Source organism: Passer montanus, unplaced genomic scaffold (genome assembly GCF_014805655.1).
Source record: "Passer montanus isolate IOZ18808 unplaced genomic scaffold, ASM1480565v1 scaffold15, whole genome shotgun sequence".
Lineage (NCBI taxonomy): Eukaryota > Metazoa > Chordata > Aves > Passeriformes > Passeridae > Passer > Passer montanus.
In genome coordinates this window covers 10,469,168-10,493,032 of record NW_024362051.1, presented here as the reverse complement: position 1 = coordinate 10,493,032, position 23,865 = coordinate 10,469,168, and the positions used below count along the sequence as shown (strand labels likewise).

The 23,865-nt window shown below is 44.1% G+C and overlaps 2 protein-coding genes across 4 annotated transcripts; both read left to right on the top strand.

Moving 5' to 3' along the window:
• The first annotated feature begins 393 nt into the window (after window positions 1-393).
• Window positions 394-7,767, top strand: LOC120498740 (hepatitis A virus cellular receptor 1 homolog). Of its 2 annotated transcripts, XM_039701799.1 has the most exons (8): window positions 394-655; window positions 2,126-2,470; window positions 3,038-3,088; window positions 5,041-5,120; window positions 5,388-5,444; window positions 5,865-5,979; window positions 6,262-6,301; window positions 6,681-7,767. In XM_039701799.1, the coding sequence occupies exons 1-8, from the start codon at window positions 607-609 to the stop codon at window positions 6,772-6,774; spliced, it is 831 nt and encodes a 276-aa protein (XP_039557733.1). In that variant the 5' UTR covers window positions 394-606; the 3' UTR covers window positions 6,775-7,767. The 2 variants fall into 2 exon arrangements, with proteins under 2 accessions (XP_039557733.1, XP_039557734.1); XM_039701800.1 differs by lacking the exon at window positions 3,038-3,088.
• Window positions 7,768-11,336: 3,569 nt separating this feature from the next.
• On the top strand, window positions 11,337-21,952 carry LOC120498739 (T-cell immunoglobulin and mucin domain-containing protein 4-like). 2 transcript variants are annotated; one of them, XM_039701798.1, is made up of 8 exons: window positions 11,337-11,498; window positions 14,498-14,842; window positions 16,207-16,494; window positions 17,135-17,215; window positions 19,330-19,397; window positions 19,995-20,076; window positions 20,536-20,566; window positions 21,321-21,952. In XM_039701798.1, exons 1-8 carry the CDS (start codon window positions 11,450-11,452, stop codon window positions 21,391-21,393), a joined length of 1,017 nt encoding a protein of 338 aa, XP_039557732.1. In that variant the 5' UTR covers window positions 11,337-11,449; the 3' UTR covers window positions 21,394-21,952. The 2 variants fall into 2 exon arrangements, with proteins under 2 accessions (XP_039557732.1, XP_039557731.1); XM_039701797.1 differs by having other exon boundaries at window positions 16,114-16,494.
• The last annotated feature ends 1,913 nt before the right edge of the window (window positions 21,953-23,865 follow it).

Below are 23,865 nucleotides of genomic sequence, written 5' to 3'. Positions count from 1 at the left end.
CCATTAGGCTCAATTGTGTAACAGTTTTCCAAAACCACCAAATGATTGTAGCCAAAGAAAATTTGCCAGAAGATGCTCTGAGTGCTAGAAGCAGAAACTTAAGATGAAAAGCTTGAATAGTTCATCCTACAAATCTGTTACTTGGCCAAGCCCTTTCCACTTCCTACAGTCTGCTGTGTATTATGTAATCTTTTATCCAAATCTTTTATCCAAACCGTGTCTGCTGTGGCAAAAGCAGGTGTGGGAAGCAGTCTGGGGCAGTGGATTACTGACAGTCGTGTCAGCTCAGTGCTGCTGTCAAGTTTCACTTACAGTCATCAAACAGATCTGGAAAAAAACGAGAAGCAGATTTGTGTGGTTGTTGGGATGTGTTGTCACCTCAGTCAAAGCCCCGCCAGCAGGAGCTCCGTGCACTTGTACCCTGCCCCAGCAGCTGTGTTGCAGCACACAGCACAACCTCGGGCAAGACAGCCCAGACTGGAATGAGAGGCACCCACAGCTGTGTCTGGAGATGATGTGCTAAAAAGGAAACACAGAAGTTCACAAAGAAGAAATTTCTTGAATGAGAAGGGTGACCAGGAGCGTTGTTTGTTACCTTCAGCCAGGATGTTGTCTCACATCTGCCTGAACTGGGCTCTCCTGGTGCTGCTCACAGGTGAGGGGGCAGAAACAGCTGGATGGAGGTGGGTGGAGGTAACACACACCAGGGATTCTGAGGGTGGCAAGGAGAATTTTATCTTGCAGAAGGAAGAGTGGCCACACAGAGGCTGCAGTTCTCTGTGTTAAAATAAAACTTCAGTTTTTCAATTTTTTTTTCAATAGAGTTCTAATGGCCTTCTTTCCTTTGTGAAACAGAAACATGCTGAGGGTATGGTGGTTTTAAAGATGCTGCTTCTTGGGCTGGCTGCTCATCTTACTAGTGGGCTTTTTTAGATGATGATTTGAGCAGAGACCTTTAAATTGTTTTAGAGAAAATGTAAAGCAAGGACATTTCACTTTGGCAGGCGTTGTGAAGATGAATGCTTAGGTAGACAGGGAAAAGACCATCTGTGGCTTCTGGCGTTTTTTAGCCATATGAAATATTATTGGGGCAAATCGATAATTTTTCCCTTTTCTATTTTTTAAATCTTGAGGGAGCAGTCCTAGATTGATAAGGGCAACAGCAATGAAAACAACATGTTGCAAAGTGGTAATAATAAAGACAGACAGACATTAATAACTTGGTGGGAAGATAAATTCAGTAGAAAGAAAAGGGATATTACAGATATTTCTTGTAGATCTTTAAAAAGCTTTTTATGATGAGTTACATTTTGAGCTTCCTTTTCATACTGAAGAAGATAAGTTGGTTTCAGATACTTATTTCTAGTGTATTTTTTTGCTGTCATGGATGGTCTACTGCGTGTTAGGGCTCTCTGTCTTGACCTGAGTAGTGTGACAGAGCCTCCTGGAAGCGTGACAAATTATGGGGAAGCAAACAAGTTAGAAACTATGTAATACTTAGAAGAGAGAATAAGGTAGTGGAAAAAAAAGTGACTATATATAATATTCCTCAGAAAAGCCCTGCAACATTTCTTCTGATAAGAATGGGCAAAACCTGCCTTAAGGCAAGAGAAAAGGAAATTCATTCAGCGGTGATCATTCAGATGAAACCTGGAGTTTAGTTCATTGAAAGGAGGGAAGAGTTTCCCACAGTGGTTTTGAGAAAAGTCAATTACTGTTCCCTTGTGTGTGGCTTGGGTTAAATGCGCACAAAGGAAACATACAGTGGTTTTGAGAAAAGTCAATTACTGTTGTGTGTGGCTTGGGTTAAATGCACACAAAGTAAACACTTAAGAGCCAAGAGACTGCACCTGGCTCAAGAGAAGTCATGGTCTCTCCACCTCATTGCCTATGTGCAGAAAATAGGCAGAGGCTGCAGAAAATGTAATTTCTCTGAACATGTCCCTGGCCTGATCATTATCCCTCGCTGCACCAGTCCTGCCAGGACACAAATATCTATTTGTGCAAAATCTGATCCAGGAAAGCTGGGTGTTCTTTGAGAGATGGGAGCTTTCAGGACATGCAAGATGCACAAGAAGCTTCCACTTGCCCTGTGCTCTGTAACTGTTTGTCTTTTTGTCCCCAGGTTCCACAGTATCAGGATTTATTGTGATGGGAGAGGTGGGTCAGAACATCACCGTGCCCTGCCACTACAGAGTCTGGAACAGAGACAGCATCACCTCCATGTGCTGGGGTCGGGACAGGTGCCCCAGTTCAAAGTGTTCCCAGCCCATTATCTGGACAGATGGCTGGAGGGTGACAGAGCAGCACAGCAGCAGGTACCAGCTGAAGGGGGACCTGCAGAAGGGGGACGTGTCCCTGACAATCGTGGACGCCAGAGAAACAGACTCTGGGAGCTACTGCTGCCGTGTGGAGATCCCAGGGCTGTTCAATGATCAGCTGATTAATCTCGAGGTTGTGGTGAGGAAAGGTGAGTGCAGAGGAGTGCTTCTGTGAGTGCCATTGTGGTGGATGTGCTCCTGGGTCTGGACTTCAAAGCTTGTGCTGGAAATTATTTCTGCAATCATCCTTAAGAGTGATCTTGGGGACCTTGCACATCTGCTGTTAGTGCTACCTCAATTAAGCTGCCTTTGGCAATGTTGTTATCCCACTGCAGTCACTGCAGTTAAAAAAGGATGTGATGCTTTCACGGAGCATTCTTAGAGACACCAAAGAATTTAAAAGGAAGGGCAGCATAAAGTATTCATCCAAAGCTCTGTTGCTGCACCTTTGTCATTGAAAGCTGTGTTTGATTTTCCTTGCTTCATTCTAGATTAAAGCCCAGGGATACACAATTGGTATAAAAAAGCTTTTTATTCATTCTTCCTTTGATTTTTAGTTTTTCCCTTGCTTGTGATACTATATAGAACAAATGGCTGACAAATGTACTTGTGCTTTGCTAGCAAATTTTTATTATAAAAACACTGTCTCTTTCTCAATATGCAAATGCCCAATAAGGTTAATTCTGTGTTGATTTTGTTTTATATTTTAACATCAGCAAGGATCTCTACTGCAAGTCCTCACACTTACACCTCTGAACAGACCTCAGGTAATTTTTATCCAAGTGTTAATAGCATATACAAGCCATATTGCAAATGGGGAATCTTAGGAAAGAAAAAAACTGATGATAGACGATGGAAGTGTCTTGGCTAAAATTTATTAAACATTACAAAAGATCAGAACTTGGATTTAAATTCTGCTTGGTATTATAGAGAGTCTAACAGAAGGAACTTGTATATTTGGGAGGAAGCTGCTTTCGGGTGTGAGGCTTAAGTAGATGTTTTAGTGGTACTGCAAGCTTTGCTTTTATTTGACTTTTATTTTGGTTTGTTGGGTTTTTTTGTGGTATAAAATCTCACCTCATTTCTTCTAGAAACGCGTCCCATGAATGGTAAACCACAACTTGTAGGAGTTGGGTGTTCCCATTATTTAATCAGAACTGTTTTATTGGATTAGCTCAAAAGAACATCAAATTGAGAACATCAAATTGTCCTGCCTCCTATAGCAGTCAGCATCAGATGATTAAGGAGAATGGTAGAAAAATGTCGTTAATTTTGTGACACAGGGCCAAATTATTCTTCCACCCTGGTGTAAGGTGTGTCCCTGAGGCTGCCCAGGGCCTGTGTGCACATTTAATAATGTGAGGTCCCTTGTTGCAGGGGAAGAGACAGTGCTCAGGTATTCCTCATTTGTTTTCTCCATTCCCTTCACAAAAGGATAAACTTCTATCATGAACCCACTCAGCTGAATCTTTCCAGTCTGAAAAGGACAACTTTAATTTCCACTACACAAGAGAAACCTCGTGGTGTAGCAATGGCTTATTTTCTGGATTCTGGGAAAAAAAAAATCAGGGATGCCATTTGTATTTCTCCCTCTATCTTGGATCTTTTCAGCTAAGCAGCTCCAAATTAGTGTTGCGACAGTTGCATTTCCTTTTTGGAAGAAGAAGTGAAAACTTTCTCAGACAGTTTCTATTCTAGTTGCAAATAACGCTGATTCCAATCTTAGAACTCAGGGATTTTCTTATCCCTGTGACCTCTTAGCTGGTGGTGGAACAGTGTTTGAAGTTTTCAGAATACAAGGTAGTGTGTGCATGGTGACACTGAGGGAGATGGGAAAAGGCAGCTGGCCACGTGCTTCTGATTTAGAAATACTCTAGAATCTGCAGTGGAAGCTGATGATCCTGTCCTCCTCAAAATAAAGCTTCTGGAATAAGGGCAACAATTTAAAACATAAAAGCAACCAGCTGGGGTTGGCACAGAGGGTACAGGAGATTTTGTGTTCAGGAGTTTTTTGTGTCATCTGACAACACATGGAAAAACTGGGAGTGATGATAGATGAGACAGAAATTTGTAGCTCTTAATTTTAAATGTTGCAAACAGCTGTGCTCTGGGAAATTACCTCAAAATGTGCTGCAGGTCCTTATGCAAATATATCACATTTTGTTCAGTCTGTTTACTGTATAGCTGCCTGGAGCTTTAAAAGTATCACCTGCTTTCTGTGACTCTGCATCATGTGCTGCTTCAAGGCCCTGAGATAATCTCTGTCAGTTTTCAGCTGATAACCTAAGTTTACTTTGTGCATAATTTTTTGCTTCAAGGCCAGGTTGGATGGGGCATTGAGAAACCTGGTCTGGTGGAAGGTGTTCCTGCCCACAGCAGGGGATGATATGGGCTTTAAATCCCTTTAAACCCAATCTGTTTTATGCTCCTATGGCCACTGTTTCTTGGCTCCAGCACCGACTGGTAACTCCTTACCAGTGTTGAGATGACGGTGAGAGCCAAGTATTTCTTAGAAGGAGTTCAAAGCTCTGAAAAGGACAGCAGAAACTTCAATATTCAGAGTTTTGTGCTGCCCTCTAAAGGCACCAACCTCATGATATGCAGAGCCCAGACTGCTGATACACACAATAGTTCAGAGTCCAAAGTCAGCAGTACAAATTCTTTGTAGAGGCAGAGCAGTTCTCTGTGCAATGGATGTGTTTGTCGTGCCTTTGCTCAGGTCCTGGCAGCAGCAGTGAATCCTCCTCCACTGTCACAAGGACCTGGCCATCAGATTCTGCTTCAGAAGCTCCTCAGACTGTAAGCATCAACCTTGCTGTAGCACACCTAGACAGAGTGGATGGACTTGAGAGGTTGCTGGGTCATCCCTACAGGTCACTTCCACTGCTTTTGTCTGATTGCAACAGAATATTGTTTTGTAGTCTGCGTGTTTAGTGGTTATAAAGAATGCTTATGTGCTCATTATTGGGGGGGGTGAGGGGTAGGGGGAAGAACCCTGCTTAGCATGCATAAAGTACTTCCTTCTTGAGGGGGAAGAGCTTTAGCAACATCTGTATTTCCTTTCAGGCCTCTACTCCCTGCTCAGGCCCCTCAGACTGCCTGGATGTGACTGCAAACCTGCAGGTATGGCAGGAGTGGAGCTTGGGCCACCTGAGAGCGCAGGGGTGCCCTGCACTCCCCCTGCAGAGGGGCTCAGACAGGCAACTCTGTGTGTCCTGCTGAGTCCTGCAGCACAGGTGGGAGGGTGTGACATCATGAGACATCTTACTCATTAAAAAAAAAAAATCACCAAATATTATTAAACCTAGATAAATGGGATTTGTCATAACTTCACATCTTCTGAAAACCTCGAAGACTGTTTAACAGCACGGTTCACACAATTATTGCAGAGATTCTGCTTGAAACTGGGCCTGTTTCTCACATTCGGTTTTGGTCTCAGGTGTGCTTTTCCTGCACAGTTGCAAAACACACAGAAAGCCTTTGGGTGTTGCATGGGCTTCTTGCTGTCAGTTCCTCTAATGCTCCTTGGCTTGTGTTTGACAGAACACGTCTGTGTCACTGCCCCGTCAGCAGCACCCAGAGCGTGGGCTGTACATTGGGCTTGGCTTAAGTGCAGCACTTCTGCTCCTCCTGATTTTGGCTCTGCTCCTCACTAAACGTGAGTACTTTTCACTCAAGGATTGTTCAGGTTTGTCCAGCCACAGCTGGGGCTGATGCCACATTTCCCACTTCAGGGCAGGGAGCTGAGGTCCCAGGACGCCCCTGTGCTGTGGCTGCTCACAATGGGAATTTCCTCTCCTGAAAACATTTTTGAAGTTCCTTTATTTAGTTTCTTACACTTGAGTTTATCTTTGAACCTACTACTTTACTTGCTTCTAATGGTTTAAACAAAATTAATTATTTTTGTTCTTTCTTTCTTTTCATTCTGAATGGTCCTTAGAATATTTTTACAACACGAAGAAGATGGGTGGTTCTGCAGGGTAAGTTTTCTGTTCCTGCTTTTGCTAATAGGACAAATGAGATTGTAGAAAAAAATGTCAGTGTGCTGACCATTCCACCACATACTTTGGCTTTCTTTTTTAACCTCAAGTTAATAGAAAATATTATAAAAAGAAACTAATAACTCCTGCTACTTTTTGTTACTTATTAAGCAAAAATAAGTGTCACTGTCAGTTGGCATTAGGGAGCTTGCTAACCTCAGGTGTGAATTGTCTCATTAGTGGAAAGATGATTCATTATCAGTCATGATCACATGTTTAAGCATATTTTACATGTGCTGGTAAGCTGGTTGATCTGTTCTTCTGTGGTTTTGTTGGCTGTTTTTGGTTTAACACCATGGGTTTTTACTCTTTTGTGCAGCTTTGTTGCATTTCGGAGTCCACGAGGTGTGGGAAGCCACAGTGCCCTGGAAGAGGAGAATCATGCAGAGGAAAATATTTATATCATACACTAAGGACTGGATGCATGGCTGCCTTTGTCATTGCTGGGACATTAAACAGTTTGCAAAATGTTGGCTGTTCCCTCTGCTCAGCAGCTGAACGTGACTGCACTACTCAAGCATTATTCACATCCTAATAATAAAACAAATAAAAGCTACACTTTAAATTAAAATCTTTATCAGCCTTTTCCAGAGACAGAAACCAAAACTGGCACTGGTGGAACTTTCCATTTCCTAAAGAAAGTTATGATTGTATTTATTATCTGCTTCAAATTCTCGCTTCCTTGTTGGAAAAAAAAAAAGAAGTGCCAGAAGGGCACAATTGTGTTCACTGTGGGTTCTATCTGCCACCTTCCACAGAGTCTGTGCCATCAGAGGGCAGAAGTAATCTCAGGGCTGTGTGACAAAGAGGTCACATGGCCAGTCTTGGTAGTATTAGTAATTTAATACAGACTTAGTTGTATTTTCATTGAAATCAGGTATGGCCTGTTCTGGTGACAGCTCAGTAATGCAATATATTCATGTCTGTCCACCTGGAATTAAATCTGGAGGAGCTATGGCTGCTCCCCCCAGAGGGGATATCCTTGAAGCCTACAGCATCAGTACCTCAATGGGCAGAACAGTCACAGCTTGTGTGCAGAGAATTATGACTAAGTGTGAGGTTTTTTTACAAACTACATCACTGTTTTCCTGTGGCTTTCTCTCTGGGCACATCTTTACCCTGAGAAGCCCTTGGGGTGGAAAGTCTCACCTCAAAGTCTAAAAAATCTGAACAACCTTTCCCCCTGCCTTTGTAAAGTTAATGAAATTATTTTCTTAGCTTGCAGAGAAATCATGGACGTTGCACAAAATATTGTCTGGAAGTTGGCCTTGCCTTCACACATCTCTAGATATCAAACTACTCTTAATTCCTAAGAATGTTGAATGTGTTTGATGGATTTTACCTCAAAAATGGGAAATATCTGTGGCCAAGTGCCTTTCCTCTATTGCTCTTCAGTTAGTGATGTGCCCCAGCTTTTATTCTCTGTAAAACTAAACTTTGGTTTACTTTAAATAAATAAATAAATGGAGTCAGTCCTGTGGGTATGAATTACTGAGCAAGAGACACAACACACCCAAATCATCTTTAAGTGGAAGAATGAGTGTCCCCAATTGTTTTTAAGAACACATTTTAAACAGATGTTGGGCAAAGAGCAGAAAAGCAGCACAGGCAGGAGAGACACCAGCTCTTACCAAATATTGGGCAAATCATTTTGTCCTGAAGCTCATCCCGGGCAGCAGTGTGGAATTACCCAACACAGACACTGCTGCCACAGGAAAAACTCACAGATGCACCACAAACTTTCTACCAGTGAGTTAAACTCCAAAATGATTTCAACAATGCAATGAGGCATAAAATCAGTAAATATTTATGTTAACAGCTGAGACACTTGAGGCTATGATCTGGCTGTGCTTTGGGGGAGCTGGGGTCAGTGGAGAAGTGACCCCAGTGACCAAGTGACCCCTCCTTGTCCCAGCTGGTGGAGATGGGAGGGCTGGGGCTGGCTGGGGAGGGCAGTGGTTCCCCCAGGGGTCACAGAGGGTCTGCCTCAGGTGGGGTCTTGCAGGTGAGTGGTTCTGCACTGACTCACAAAGGAGGAAAAGGCTCATCCTGCTGAGGAAGGAAGAAAGGAAAGCAAACTGGGACAGGTGACCCTGGGGTGCTTTGGATTTTCACTCATGATCTCTGTTCTCCTGGGCTCTCTGTTGTAGCAGGCTGAAAAGGTGAATTCATGGCTGAGTGAAGGGTGGGAGCACTGATTTTGTGTGATCACTGATCCCAGGGCCAGGAAAAGTGATGGACAAAACCAGCTCTGCCATTTTCTGTCTTCACATCCTCAACAGCTTTGTATGAGAAGGTACTGAATCCAGAAACAACCTGCTGGTGTCAGACTGTATTTTTGCACTTGACTATTAATAACAATTACTGACCCCAAATCTCTGCCCCAGCTGCAGTCAGTGCTTTCCTTCTGCCTGGCTGAGCATGTTGCTGCTGCAGGCTCCAGCCCATGAGCTGGAGGAAGTCTGATCTGGTCTCTGAACTGGCTCTCAGGAAACATCTTCAGCAATTTCTGCTTTCCGCAGTTTTATGTAATCAGTCTCTTCTGGGGTCAGAGTTAAACATGTGGGATCTCCAAAATCATCTGATTTCAACTACTTATGCTCTTAAGGAGTTTGTGGGCCAGCCTTAAGATTCCTAATCATAAAACATGCTTGTCCATAAGGATTTTAAAATTAATATTACAGACTAAAAATCAAATTAATTCTTGCATCAGCAAGTTTTTCATGTAAAATAAAGTTCTAGAGTATCTGATAACCAAAATCTTTCATCAAGCAAAATCTTTCTGCAAAATCTTTCAGCTCTGCAGCTGCTTGGTAAGCAGACTTTGCAAAAGTAGTGTGGAGCAAGAACTTTGCCTTGGGCATGCAGTGTAACACACATCCACAAAGGCAGGAGCTCCCTGGGCTTTTCACTACCTGCACTTGTGTCAGTGGATCTCGGAACAGGCATTTCAAAATGAGCCTTAGACACAAGCAGGTGGCACTTGGAAGCCATTCAGCCATCAGGAGATTGTCTGGCAGCACACTGAGCTGATGAGCTGAAAATTCTCTTTTTTGAGACACCTCTGCCTTTTCTGCCTGCAAGAAGCCACCAGACAGCAGTACAAAAGCAGAAAGTGCCCCATGTGTTTGTGGTTCTTCCCAGCACACCTGGATTTTGGATGGCCTTTTCCAATGCACTCTGCTGTTGGCCCAGCCTTGCTAGAAAAACACAGCTGATAGGATGCTGTGTTCATCCTGGGCCTTTCCTGGTTGCCAGTTCTATCTGGACAAGCTTCATGGGAATTTGTAGCTGAATAATGACCCAACTTTGTGCCCCAGGTGAGATTCAGCTGCTCCCTGCACTGGCATCAGATGTACATCAGCTCACAGCCACTGCTGGGTGGTCAGTAATGGGAGAAACTATGATCATTGCAGGGAAAAAATCTCCAGGATATTGGAAACCTCAGCTTTCATTAGTTCTGTTCACAGAGCAGCTGGGACTGGGCCATTGTATGAACTGTACCTGGTAGAATATAGCAAATTAGGTATTTTACTCATTGCCTTTACTGCTAACATTTTATTTGCTTTTTTCAGTACTAGCAAGCAGAAGGGTGATATTTTCATGGGCTTGACTATCATGATAAGCCCAAAATCTCATTACTAAAAATGTAATGCCTGGTTAACAGCCCGTCATTTTATCATTTGAACTTGAAATTGCACTCATTTGCACTGTGCTGCATTTATTTGCACAGAATTTTGTCTATCTGCAATTCTTCATTCCTGACCTTACTGCCCTGAATTACTTTTGCTTTATTACCCAGCTGTTTCAGAGAACTTCCAGAGAACTTATTTGTCAATTGGTCAGAAAGAAATAAAATAGTCAGAAGGAGTGAAATGTATTTCCTGAAGATGATGTTGCATTTCTTTGGGAAGGATGTGGTTTTGGCAACAAAAATATTTGCAACAACTTCCTCCAAGGCTGTCTTTGCAAACAGAAAATGAAGCTGGGGAGAGAGGGGTCTTCAGAAAGAAGCATGGAAAATGAGGGATTAAGTACGTGTAAATGAAGACAAAGTCTGAGGGGAGACTATGCCAAATGTTTAGGGGTGTAAAAGCACAGAATTTGTTCTTGCCACTCAGGACCCTGGAACAGAAATGGGCCTTAAGAGTTCCAAGGAATGTCAAAGCAAATAGAATATTGAAATTTCTGGTGATAGTACCATGCTGAGTGCCTTGGAAGAGAAAAGGTGAAAAGGACAGCCTGTTCCAGGGTTTACTGCCCTGTCACTAAATACTTCCCAATGTCCTCTTCAAACCCCCCTGGTGAGCTCAGAATCATCCCCATGTGTCCTGTCAGTAGCTACCAGAGAGATCAGCATTTCCCTGTCCATGTCCCCTCCTCAGGAGGCTGCAGAGAGCTCTGAGCTCCTCTCAGCCGCCTTTTCTCCAGTCCTGGAGTCCTCAGCTGCTCCTCACAGCACGTTCATTCCAGCCCCTGCTAGCTGGCCTTGTCTGAGCACATTCACAGAATCACAGAATTCATTCTGTGTTCATTCCAGCCCCTGCTCAGTTGGCCTCATCTGAGCACATTGACAGAACTCACAGAATCACTGGGTTGGAAGAGACCTTAAAGGTCATCGAGTCCAGCCCAGCCCCAACACCTCAACTAAACCCTGGCACCCCGTGCCACATCCAGGCTTTGTTAAACACACCCAGGGATGGTGACTGCACCACCTCCCCAGGCAGCCATTCCAGAACTTTATCACTCTTTACATAAAAAACATTTTACTAATATCCAACTGTATTGCCCTTAATACAGCCTGAGACTGTGTCCTCTGGTTCTGTCACTGCAGTACCTGAATGTCCTTAAATTGTGTGGCCCAGAAGTGCCCAGAGTGCCCCAAGTGGGGCTGCAGAGCCCTGAGCACAGCAGGAGATCCCCTCTTTGGCCAGTTCCTATCCGGAAGCGTAGAAAAGAAACACTTGCTGCGTGTAAAATCTGGAAATGGAGAAATGAGATTTCAGTGGGACTCACTCAGGCTCAGGAAAGGATAAGATCTGGTTTCCTCTGCTTCCACTCGCTGCCCTGGTGTCTCTGTCAGCCAGAATGTCCCATTTTGTGCTGTTTCACTGGATGATGATACAGATCTTTATAGGTGAGTCTTCACCTGCTTTTTGTGTGTTTGCTCAGGAAACTAACATTGTTTTCAAATGAAAACCAGCAACACTTGTTTTGTGAAAACATAACAGTGAAAAATATCATAATTGTATATCGAACTTCAAAAATTTTCTTATTTATGAGTTAATACTGCTTGAGGTTTGTGGTTTTTTCACTTTTAAAAATGTGTGCAGTTTCCTCTGTGTTAGTTCCCTTGTTCTCTCTTCCCTTGCAGAGCTCCTGAAGAATGAGAATGGCTTTTTGTTATCTGCTCTTTAACTCAGCTCCATGCTGAGAATGAGTTGTCTTGAGGTTCCATAGCCAGTTAAATGCTTCTTTTCTGTTTATCAGTCATACTCTCTGCAATCTCATCAGTAAAGAAGCTTCAGTAAGGAAAAAAAATATAAAAATGATTGATAGGTCAAAGATTCTAAATATCTCCTGCAAAGTAGGAAAATTATTCCAGGAATAGATCAAGGGAAAAAAATCTAATCAAACATCTGTCCTGGCTGGAGGATGAATGTTTTTGTCCATTCAATGACCAGTTTGTGGGAGAGAAGACAACTACAAGAGCAACTATTGGAATTGCTGCTTAGTGCCAGGTGCCCCTGAGGGTGGGTTTGAGGGAGACTGTACACAAATATGAGTATACTTGTATGGTCTGACCAATTATGAATACCCCTGTCTATTTTGGATGAGATATGAAACATCTGCAGTCCATTTCTCTCTCACTGATGAAGGACTTAAGACTGACCTCACAGACTTTGTGGGAACAGCCAGGCAGAGCCTTGGATCAAACCTGGATGCCTGGAAGGTCAGGGCCATGGAGAGGGGCAGGATTCCCTTCCCAGGAAGAGCAGGGTCTCAGGAAGCTCCTAATTTCAAAGACATGTTCATTCCCTCCTATTTACTATTTCCTTTGGAAAATGAGTCTGTAGAAGAGGCTACACCTGAGAAGTAAGTTATTTAATCCTTATTAATCCTTATCCTGAGCTCTCCTCAGCAGCCTGCAGTGCAGGCAGATGTTGGCAACATTAGCTTCACAGAAACTGAAAGAGGATTTGAAACTGCAAAACCTGTAACTTTCTAACAAGAATACTAGAGGGAAACTGCACTGAAGACACTCTGAAGCCTCCTGTCTTTCCTCGTCTTTCAAATTTTTTACTTAGTTATTTATTTACTAAGTTCAGGCCTCTGCTTATTTCAAAGAGAAGACCAGGCAAATTTTCATTTGTTAAAGGATTGCTTAATGAGGCTGCTTTTGTGCTGTGCAGAAATGGGCTGAAATAGCAGAAGACGAGTCCATTTCTCCTCAAGAAGCAGTGACCTGAATTCTAACAACAATTTAAGCTGGTTTTGCACATATCTTTGATGGACCTTCTTGAAAGAATGTGTTAACCTGCTCACGACTAACCCCTTGCTCTCACAGAAATACTTTCAAGGTCAACTGCATGTCTGGTTCTGTCTCCATAGAGAGAAGCTGTTTTCTCTGTTTTGCTGCTTCAAGGCAAATGAACCTTCCCTTTCCAGGGGCCAAAGCCACCATCTCGCAAAGCCTTATCCTGTATTCAGGAATTCAGTTTCTGGCATCTCCTGCCTTCATTTCTCTGCAGAAGCTCCTGCCCTTCATGCCATATTGCCTGTTGTTTTGTCTGCCTCTATTCTTTCAGCATTTGGAGCTGTGGAAACCTGAATGGGTTGGCTTCTCTTGCCAGTGGGATAAGCAATAACAGATCTGAAATGTCATCCCAATAACAAGTCATGAGGCAGCCTGCCACAGACTAAAGCCTCACCTAGGGAATAGTCCACTAAAGAGAAAACAAAAGAGACATGGACACAGTTGGAAGCATCTGTTTGCTACCTGGGAGTCATGCCAAAAAGGAAAGGCATTCAAACAGCTGGCAAAATAGAAATGTTTGGCAAACCAGGGCCGAAGCTGGTGATAATAGCAGCAGCAGCAGCAAGTCCTCTTTGGGGTGAGCAAGCTGGCCATGAGACACCAGATCTGCAGGGCTGGAGGACAGGTCTGGTTGCTCCCCCAGGTCCCCCAGTTCCTGCTCCACAGTGTGTAAATGATAACATGGGGGCAGAAGAAAGGTAGGAAGACTGACATAGACCAGGTGAATGTAAACCAGGAAAGATTTGTTCCTGTCTGGGAATTTTTTTGTGTAGTGCCTTTTGTGAAGAAGAAATCTCTAGTTTAAGGCAATCTAGGAGCATCATAAACAGTTAAGAGGGAATAATTGCAAATATTGCAAATATTAAGACCAGATGCCAAGGTGAGTATTGGCTCTAAACATGAACCTAAGCTGGTCACCAAGAGTAAGAGGACAAAGAAAGTGTGTATGTGCTCTTTTTAAAATCAGTATAACCCCAACAACTAAAGTTTCTCTGTAGAGAGAGTTCCACAAGTAAGTGGGATTGGTTGGCAGGGCTTGCTCAGTGCACTTTCTGAGAACAGGTTCCTACAGACAGATCCCACTGCTGTGCCAGTTTAATTAGGCCCTAATTTCACACATGAATAGGTATTTTGGACTCTGCTTTTGAGACTGTCAGTGAAAGGCAACTGTGACAGCATTTCCTTTTTGAAGGAGGTGATGGTGGGCTGAGAAAACCAGATGTCTTTCACAACAGGGTTCTGAACAGCTTTCAAACATCCTCCTAGGAGAGGAGATGGGATGGGAGCAGAGTTCTCAAACTCCATTTGCAGAGGCCCAGTGTGTGCTTGGGCTGCCAGGGATAGACCCTAGCTTTGCTCAACACGTCTGACGTGTTTTTTGAGCAGCTGACCAGGACCAGAGCAAGAAGCAAAGCAAAGCAAAGCCTGAGAGCTCCTGGCCTGTGGTGCCTGGGTGCACAAGCTGCAGGAGAAGCCTTGGGGATCAGCAGCTGTGGCCTGCAGGCAGGAGTGTTTGTTCACACGTTGCTCACTCGCTGTGTTGTGTAGGCCACCCTCAGAGGCTGACAGCACTCCCCTCTGCTCCTTCTCCCTGACAGCACACACGGTGTCCGAGCCCGTTGTCAGAGGGACAGAGGGACAGCCTGTGACCCTGCCCTGCTCCTACCGCGTGGCGCGGCGCAAGGACATCTCCGACATGTGCTGGGGCAGGGGCCCCTGCCCGAATTCGAAGTGCACCAACAAAATCCTGCACACCAGTGGCACCAAGGTGGCGTTCAGAGCGTCCCAGAGGTACAGCCTACACGGGTACATTTCCTTTGGAGACGTGTCGCTGACGATTGGGGCAGCCAGGGCGGAGGACGCGGGCGTGTACTGCTGCCGCGTGGAGATCCCCGGCCTCTTCAACGACATCAAACGCAACATCCGCCTGGAGGTGGCCAGAGGTGGGTCTGGGGGCCCTGGCGGCACGGCCAGCAGGGACAGCCCGCCCCTGGGTGGTGAAAATTGGGGTCTGTCTGCGCTTTTTTGGTTTGTTTTGGCCAAAGGTGTTGTTCCCAAATTGCATATTTTTCAAGGGAGATCACAGAGTCACAGAAGTCACAAGGAATCATTATTTCAAGGGAGATCACAGAGTCACAGAAGTCACACGGAATCACTAGGTTGGAAGAGACCCTCAAGATCATCAAGTCCAGGCCGTTCCCTGACACCTCAACTAAACCATGGCACCAAGTGCCACATCCAGTCTTTTTTTTGAGTCACAGTCAATGTGCAGTTTAACTAAAACAACTCCCTAAATTTTACCCTTTATTTTTGCCTTTCAAATGAATATTTCATTTCTCGTTGTATAGCTTGGCTTGACTTTTTAAAAGATGATGGAATTAAAAAGGGATTTATAATTTAAAGAGCTCTTGCAATGAAATTCAGTTTTTCATTGGAGGTTCAACCCAACACTGAAGACTTTAGTTTCATTCATGTTGTAAGGAGACACATGAGGATGGCCCACCCTTAAGGGTGCTTCCTTCCCCTTAAGGGTGGGTCCTCAACATCCACATATTTGGAAATTCTGTCTCAGAGTCTTGAAGGGCTTCTTCCCCTTCCTATTGTTTTTTTGAACTGCAGGATAAAGCAAAGTCTTGCACAGAAAAATAAAAGAGATGATACCCACCCTCCACAAAGCAGAAAACCAATTTTTTTCTGGCTTTTACAGAGTGCAATTGATGTTCACAGCACATTTGTTTGTCTTTTTTAAACAATACAACAGGAGTGAGGGTTGTAAAATGCTGCAGTTCCTTGTCTGCCCCTGAGGTTGAGGGCAACAGGCCATGAAAAAAGAACCAGTTGCAAAAATTAGCAAGAAGACTGTAGCTGAAAAACAGAGTTGTTTTATTAATTGCATTTTTATGAGGACATTGAGAAGTAAAATAACAAATTTTTCAAGCTTTGAAGTTCTATCACACCAGGTTCTGGCCCTTCCATTTCTACAAGATGGTTAAGGAGGGAGTGTTTGAGACTATAAAAAGAAAAGCAAATCTATAAATCTGTGAATTTCTCGGACTGGTCATGCTTTCAGCTAATTAAAATAGTAACTATCCACCTTCATTTTCAGTATTTTAGCAGCCAGATAATTTTTATTAATTTCTGCATTGGCTTCCCTCAGGGTTGGTTGTGAATGCTCTGACCTGGCTTTTTCCTTGGCTGTGTTTTATCCATGCAGCCCCTCCAGTGACCACAACCACAACCACCACCACCGCAACCATCACCACCACCACCACAACAGAAACTCCTGTTTTCTCCACACATTTTACAGGAACAACTTCTGCTCCTCAAGCAACATCTGATCTCCAGCCAACACCAGAGACTACAGTCCTGCTGACAACCAGCACCCTTCCACCAGCAACCACAGCCCCTGAGTCTCCAGCAGTAACTACAGGGGAGACCTCTGCTCCTCCAACAACTGCTGGGACAGAAAATGATATTTTTCCTGAGATTATGGTGGGAACGAGTGCTCTCCCAGATTTTCCAACCACTTCCCAAGCAGCTGATGTGACAACTGAAGATGACATGTTCTGCTCCACGCTCCCTGGAAGCACAGAGGGTAACCAGCACCAATCCTTCCCTTTTTCTGTGGAGCAGAGATGGTCTGTGTTAGCCTGGCTGGCATCCTAGAGACTCTTCAATACTTATATTTGTATCTGGGAAGGTCTCTCTGAGATGCCTAAGGGTGTGTTTCAGGGGGTTTAGGCAAAGGCAGGTCAGATGTTGTAGATGATGCAAAATTGGGGTGAACAGCAAAGGCAACAGAGGGTCAGGCTTCCTGCAGAGGAGCTTTAACATGGAGAAATAATGTGGCAGGAGCCTCATGAAGTACAACAGAAATAAATGTGAAGCCCAGCACCTGAAGTGGAGTTATTGAGATTCACTGAACTGTGCACTAATTCTTTTTCTTGATTTGGGAAAGACAATTGAAATTGCCTGGTGGAAAGTTTAGTTTGGAGTATGTTCTGCTTGAGAAATAGTGACGATTCAAAAATTGAGTATTTACATTCTCATCTCATATGAAGGCTGCTGCTGTTCTCAGTGATCAGAGTGATCTGTTATCCAACCATTAGTGGGTTGTTACTTCATCCACATTACTGACTTCATTTCCACAGATTGATGTCTGTACAGATTTGAATGCCATGTGGAGACCCTCTAATTAGTGATCTTTATCAGCATTACTTTTTACTTTGTTTCAGTGCCTACTGAATTCCCAGGTACACTTCCAATTGCAGAGGAAACCGCCACCTCTGTCCTGATGGAAGAGATGTCAGTCAGGGGTGAGTAGAGAACATTAAAAGATCAGAAGTTGCTTTCTTGGAGAAATTTTAAAAATTGGCATAAACAAAATGATTATTCATTGCATCTGGCAGTATCCAGGGTCCACACAGCAATTGCTTGAAATCACAATGTAACAACAGCCGAGAAAAACATGCTTTTATTCCTCCAAAAGAGGTTGGCTTTGAATAGCTCATGACTGTCAGGTATTTCGGGTCTGAGAGAAGTCAAAAACCAAACTTTTCAACGTGCTGAATTCTCAGATATCTGATTTGTCATCACTATGAGTCCATTGAGATTTCCATTTTAAATCTTTTCCAAGTGTTGTGCTCTCAACAGAGAATTTAATGCTAAAATTCAAGGATGATATATTGTATTTGGACTCAGTTCCAGTAAGAGCCATGACTCTCTTAATTTTTTAACCCACAGTAATTTGATTTTTGCAGGTCTTCTTTTGATAGACCTGAAGACTTATAACAGAAAGAGTGTTCCTTAATGCCCCTGGAGAGGGCTCACAGAAGAGACTAAACTGATCTCGAGCATTTGTGAGGGTTTCTCACTCCAGTCTCACTTATCTCCCTTCTGGGGTGATGGATAATGCCTGTACTTTGTCATTGTAAATATAGTTTTACAAAGGGTCTGAGCTCTGGGATTCTTGGGGCAGCTTGAGTTGTGGCAGTGAGCTGGAAAGAGCCACCACAACAGCAGCAACAGAGGCAGATGTGCCGTGTTGGTGTGAGTCACTCCCACCCGTGCAAAACCTTGTGTTGGACTGTCACAAGGTGTGAAAATGCTGCAGCACCATTTGCTGGTGTCTGGTGAGAGCCATAAGCCAAGCCCAGTTCTTGGCTCTGTTTCGTTCATTCTGTGAAATAATGCACTAAATGCACCCAGCTCAGCTTGCTGTAAGGCAAGGGAAGGCTGATTTGTTGCTGAGCATTGTGTTATGTTAGAACAGCTGGAGAGAAACCCAGGGTTAAGAGCCCTCCATCTCCAAGAGCAATTTTTGGCAGATAAGTTGGGTTGCCTGGGGTGGATGGCTCCTCAAGCAATTTCTGATCTAATGGCTCTGATTTAATGTCTCTTCTCTCTTCACTTGCTTTCCCCCAGCTACAACCCTGCCAGCACCAGCCATACTTCACACCCCAAAAATATCTTTGCTCTTTTGAGTATCAAAGTGAGCAGCAATAGTTGGGCCCATCAACCAGGCTGCACATGTTGCCATAAAATTTAACTTTGACTTGTTGGACCTGCATTGTCACTCTTACATCTGCATTTCTTGTGGATTTGGGGTAGTTCTGAAGTGCAGAGATCTGAGAGAGTGGAGTGTCATTAAACAGGCATATGACAAAACGCAGTGTTCACACATCCCCAGGATTTTTAGTATTTCTTAGGGTTTTATCACCTGTATTTTATTTAGCTGGAGTTCTTATTAGTCATAATCTCTTTTCTACTCCTGTGCAAATTTCTACTCACACTGGCATGAGCTACCCAGGCTCTGTCCATGTTTTTGATAAAATACAAGCACAGGGGATGTGGAGACACATCAACAGAGCTCTCACAGGGGGCTGGCCAGAATGGAGATATTTGGGGCAGATTTGGTTATTAATGAGATAACATACTCTGAAAAGTTAAAAAAAAAAAGAAAAATAGCAATGGGAGGATTATATCTTGGAGAGACAATATTTACAAGAATATGTAGTGTCAGGAGAAGGGGGAATGGCTTCAAACTGACTGAGGGTAGGTTTAAATTGGATATTAGGAGAAATTCTTCCCTGAGAGGGTGGGCAGGCCCTGGCAGAGCTTGCCCAAAGAAGCTGTGGCTGCCCCATCCCTGGAGGTGTCCAAGGCCAGGCTGGATGGGACTTGGAGCAACCTGGGATGTGGAAGGTGTCCCTGGGTTTTCCTCCTTCTTGATGAAGGCTGGGGTTTCTCACAGCTTCCTCCGCCACCATTTGTGATGGAAACTGATCCTTCTCTTCAGGTTGCCAGGTGCTTTTGCCCTTCTCATTCCCTGAGAGTTCATTACTCCTCGACTGAAGCAGTGACAGCCACTGCAGCCCTCACTCTTTCAGATGGCTGTGCCAGTAATAATTTCAATCTCTTTCATTTTCAGAGGTTTCAGCAAATTCAGATGGCAGTGCTGGGAAATATGAAGATAGAGGAGATAAGGTAAAACTTCCTGTAAGTTTCAAGAGTGTTTGAGTAGAAATCAGGACAGCAGGACATGCAAGAGATCTTCAGTGTATTCCTACTACAGAGAGAGCTTCTGCAAACAGTGGCTTGAACTGTTATTTAGAAGCTCAGGAGTCACCTGTTCCTCTTTTCAGTGGCTAGAGCCAAAGCCTGAGCATTCCATCTGATTAGGACACCTCAAAAAAACTGATCCCTTGGCATCCCTGTGAGAGAGGGGAGGTTACATTCATGAGGTAAAAGGCAAGTTAGGAAGGAGGGTGTTACACCTCCCCTGTCCCTGAGAGGAGAATGGGGGTGACTGACCTCCTACCTCTACTTTGGGCACCTTATTGAGAAGTTCATGTTGAATAGGCTGAATCTGGTTTCAGTATTTCAGAATAAGGTTTATTAGATACTGAAAGTGTAATTAATTGTTTATCATGATCTACTCGATGTCTCTTCCCAGCACCTTGTACAGGCAAGCTCAGAACAGCATTGCAAACTGCAGCCCAGTGCTCTGAGCACCAGTGCAGCCCCTCCTGTGCAAATAGCTCTGAAGGAAACGTGCTCCCAAAGCCTTTTCAGTCTCTCTCTTCTCCCTTCCAGTTTCCCAGCTCTGCCATTCTCATTGCCTGTGTCCTGGCGGGGTCCATCCTTTTCATACTGATGGTGTCTTTGATTTGGAAACGTGAGTATCCTGAAGATCAATGATTCCAATGCTGGCCTGATGCACATGTCCTCCTGAGTCCCTGGCTGTTCTGGGAGCTCTGCCATGGTCCTGGTGCCAGTGCTGTGTTCATTTTGTGGGAGTTGCTGTCCTTACTCCAGGACTGTGCAGCATCAGGGGGCCAGGGAGAAGAGTTGATTTGCACAGGAGGCAGCCTGTGCAAAGAACCTGTTCCCTCACTTCTTGCAGGGCTGGCTCTTTATATTGGCTCTCTCTTTATGCTTAAGTGGCTCCATAATTTTCCTGGAAATGCTTCCAAAAGATAATGGTGTAACTGAAATCAGGATGGGATCCTTTCTTTATGATTAGCCCACAGAAATTTTGCAACCTGCTGTCATTGCTTCTGAGCTCTTTTGACAGTTACATTGGAATTATAGATTTCATTTTACTGTTGTAACATTAATATTATTTTGCTTCCAGGTAAACAGACAAAGAAGTTTATAGTAAAAAGGTAATCCATTTTGTAATTTCCTATTAAAAGTTCCAGTGTAATTTTTCTTAGAGACAGGAAGGTATATTGGCCACTGATTGTAATGGGTGCAGTATTGGCTTGTGGTGCTGATTACCAAAGTTCTATTAGGAGGAAACTTCAGGTAACTTTACTCCAGAAATTCAATAGTGGTTCCTGGATGCTGTTTCTGTGTAGGAATGAACAGAAACAGAGCAATGGATAAATTAAGCAACTGTTACTACAGTGTAGTGACTACAGCTTAAGGAAGTGCTTCATCTGCTTTTCTTTTTGATTGAGTACCAGGACATGATACCTTCTGCAAATGTAATTGATAAGTTCATATCTTCTGGCTTATCTTGAAAAAAAAAATTCTGTGGGCAAACCACAGGGGAATCCAGTGAAACATCACCCTTTTCCAAAGACCAATAATTTTTCAGTGGTAGCTGGTCCTTCACTGCTTGCTCTACATGGAGACAGGGACTGGGGAGAGACTTTTTTCTGAATCCCATGGTGGTTACCCTGCAGCTGCCATTCCAGGGTTCAAACAACCCTTCCCTATCCATGAGAAGAATGCAAGCCAGGTAAATACCTCCCTGCTGCAAAAAGTAGGAGTTAGTTCATTGCATCATTGGGCTCAGTAGCTTCAGGTTTCCATTTCCATGGGAGTTTGCTGATGTTACAAACAAAAAAAGAATGCTCTGGAGCAGCAATGCCCTTTTGCCCCATCCATAGTGATCTGTGCTTCTCACTGCAGTGTTGGACCACCAGAAGAGACTGACAAAGTTTTCAGTGGTGCTGAAGGAGAAAACAACATTTTTTCCCTGTGAAGAGTCCTACATCACCTGCAGATGCCATGGGAAATAAAAAGGGCCTGTTCCAAGAGATACTTGTGAGCCCTTAAAATATCAGCGGGTATAAAACAAAGGCCAAAGCTTCAACTATGAAAATTTAAAATCTTTGTGCAAATTTTCCCATATCACCCTTAAAACTCACTGCATAAAGAAGCTTATTTGAGAAGGGGCTTTATGCATTATTCATGGGTGCTTCTGGCATCTGCCTTCTTACTAGCACCGTGTTGCACAATTGAATTTGTTTTTCTCCATTTTTACTAATGCTCTTCCTTGAATACAACTTGTACTCTGAGGAACAGAAGAGATCACATGGAAGGCTGCCTGTCTTCAAACTGCCATAAAGAAAGAAAAGGACTCATAAAATACAGATTTTAATGCTTTTATGTAATCAACAGAAAAATTAAGCAACAAGAATGCTGTGAGTTTAAATCAAAAATGCAGATTACTTAAGGGTTATCACTACTGCCTGTGATTCAGCATGTTTGAATAACCCTTGGAGAATATGTTAATAAAATCTGTAATTTTTTGCTGGCAATTGGACTTTTTATGCCACATCCTAAGGCATTTCAACAGGAGTTAGGTATTTCCCAGGTGTGGAAATGACTGGTGTGCTGTCTCAGCTCTCCAAAGAAATACTGCAGTATTAGCAGAGGTGAGAGAATGCCCAGAAGACCAGCCTAGAGGGAAATTTCCCTACTCTGCCCCCACAAACCCATGTACCACTCATTTCTAAATCTTACGGAAGAGGGATTGTCCATGGAGGCTAGAGGATCATCAGTGGGACACACTGCAGAGTTTTTGTGTAATTCCCTGGGCTCCTCACCCATTCTGCTGCAGTGACTTTGGGAGAGATCCCAATCCATGAAGGGTTTGTTCTCTCCACTGCCCGGAGCTCACCAGTGCCAGCCTTGGCACCTCTGGGCAATGAGAGCCTGAGGTCAGAGCACATTGTGGGATCAGAAGCCAGCAGGGTCTGGCAGCTCTGGATTTCCCCTCTGGCTGTGCTCAGGGCTGTGGTGAGACTCTTGAACCCTCCAGCACCCTGTCCCAGTGAGCTGGGCAGGCAGGGCAGGTTCCTCTCTGGGGTCCCCCTTGGTGTGTGCTGGGTTCAGAGCCCTGTCCTCACCCTGCTCTGGTGGTGCTGGGAGGCACAGGAGAGTCCCCAGACAGGGGACATGGCCTGTGGGCTCCAGGCTGGGTTTGCTCAGCTGAGACTGTGTCTGTCCCACACCAGTGCCCGTGGCTGTCACCGCCCCAGCACAGAGCACAGGGACCTGGCACCTCTCACTGCTAGGCATGAATCCCACACAAACCTGTCAGGAATAAAAGGAAACAAGCAAAAAGGAAAATTCCAAACAGTTTTGATGTAGTCCTTTGAAAAACACAAACTTTTCTTTTTGCCTTTTTCCTCCACCCAATTAAACCTGCTAATTAAGTCAACAATATCTCCATTGCAGCTTCCAATTGGCAGAGTTGGGCCAATCCTTTTGCTCTTACTAATTAGCTCTTCACTAATGACTTCATTACAGCAGAGCTGGCTCTCACTTGGGAAGGTTCTAGCACATTTGCTGTGGTGCTGGCTGGACTTAAAAGCCCTGGTTTTGGGGAGTTGCACAAGGGGAGAGGAGATGGGAGCCAACAAAGTGAGTTTGATCTGGTCAGCCATGTGGAAATACAGCCCTGAGAAGCTGCAGGGAAGCTGTAAGTGTGACTTATACCACTGAGCATTCTTATTTATCTTTTTATTCAGCCCAATTATTGAGGCAGAGCTTTGGGTTTAGAATGGCAATTGGAGGCAAGGATTTGGGGAGGGTTATATTTAAATGAAAATTCACTGAAGTTATTTGTGAGGACTGGGTCTCTCAGTATGTTCAGGGAAAGGTTAAAGTGAGCCTTTTAAATGTAGCTGGAGGAAATGCTGCTTTCCAAAAGCAACAGAAGCCCCAGAATGCAGTCTCTGGGTCTAGTGAAGAAAAGCTGGATGAAAGCAGAAAGTTTTTAGAAAGAAAAGGCTATGGGAGAGGGTGTCATTGGCATCTGGAAATGTTGGCCTTTATTTTTAAGACTTTTACCTTGGAAGGCAAAAAAATACACTTGAGTTAAGATAAGGCACTGTAGCCAAAAAAACCTCTGGTAACAGATTAAAGCAATACACAGAGGGCAGAGAAGCAAAGCCATTTGTTTCAAAACCACCCTGCATTTCCCCAAAACTGCAGACCCTCCATCCTGGCCTCCAGCACCCCTCAAACTGCCAAGCACCACGAGCTGAAATTACCCAGGTGTGAGGCCTGTCCCCAGCACTTGGAGCTGCTGGAGTTATCTCAGCATTTATGGGCTTGCACAGGGAGCCTGTGGCAGAGCAAAGCAGGTTTTAGTTTGTTTGGAGTCCATGTCAAGCCTAAATGTTGTTATATCTGGAGAGTCTGGCTTGCCTCTGTGGAGCAAGGT

Excerpts from the sequence above, each read along its gene's own strand:
- LOC120498740 (XM_039701799.1), top strand. The coding sequence starts at position 607 with ATGTTGTCTCACATCTGCCTGAACTGGGCTCTCCTGGTGCTGCTCACA. Across the intron at positions 2,471-3,037 it reads CGAGGTTGTGGTGAGGAAAG|CAAGGATCTCTACTGCAAGT; the intron begins GTGAGTGCAGAG and ends TTTTAACATCAG. Across the intron at positions 6,302-6,680 it reads AAGATGGGTGGTTCTGCAGG|CTTTGTTGCATTTCGGAGTC; the intron begins GTAAGTTTTCTG and ends TCTTTTGTGCAG.
- LOC120498739 (XM_039701797.1), top strand. The coding sequence starts at position 11,450 with ATGTCCCATTTTGTGCTGTTTCACTGGATGATGATACAGATCTTTATA. Across the intron at positions 16,495-17,134 it reads GCTCCCTGGAAGCACAGAGG|TGCCTACTGAATTCCCAGGT; the intron begins GTAACCAGCACC and ends ACTTTGTTTCAG. Across the intron at positions 19,398-19,994 it reads GAGATAAGGTAAAACTTCCT|TTTCCCAGCTCTGCCATTCT; the intron begins GTAAGTTTCAAG and ends TCTCCCTTCCAG.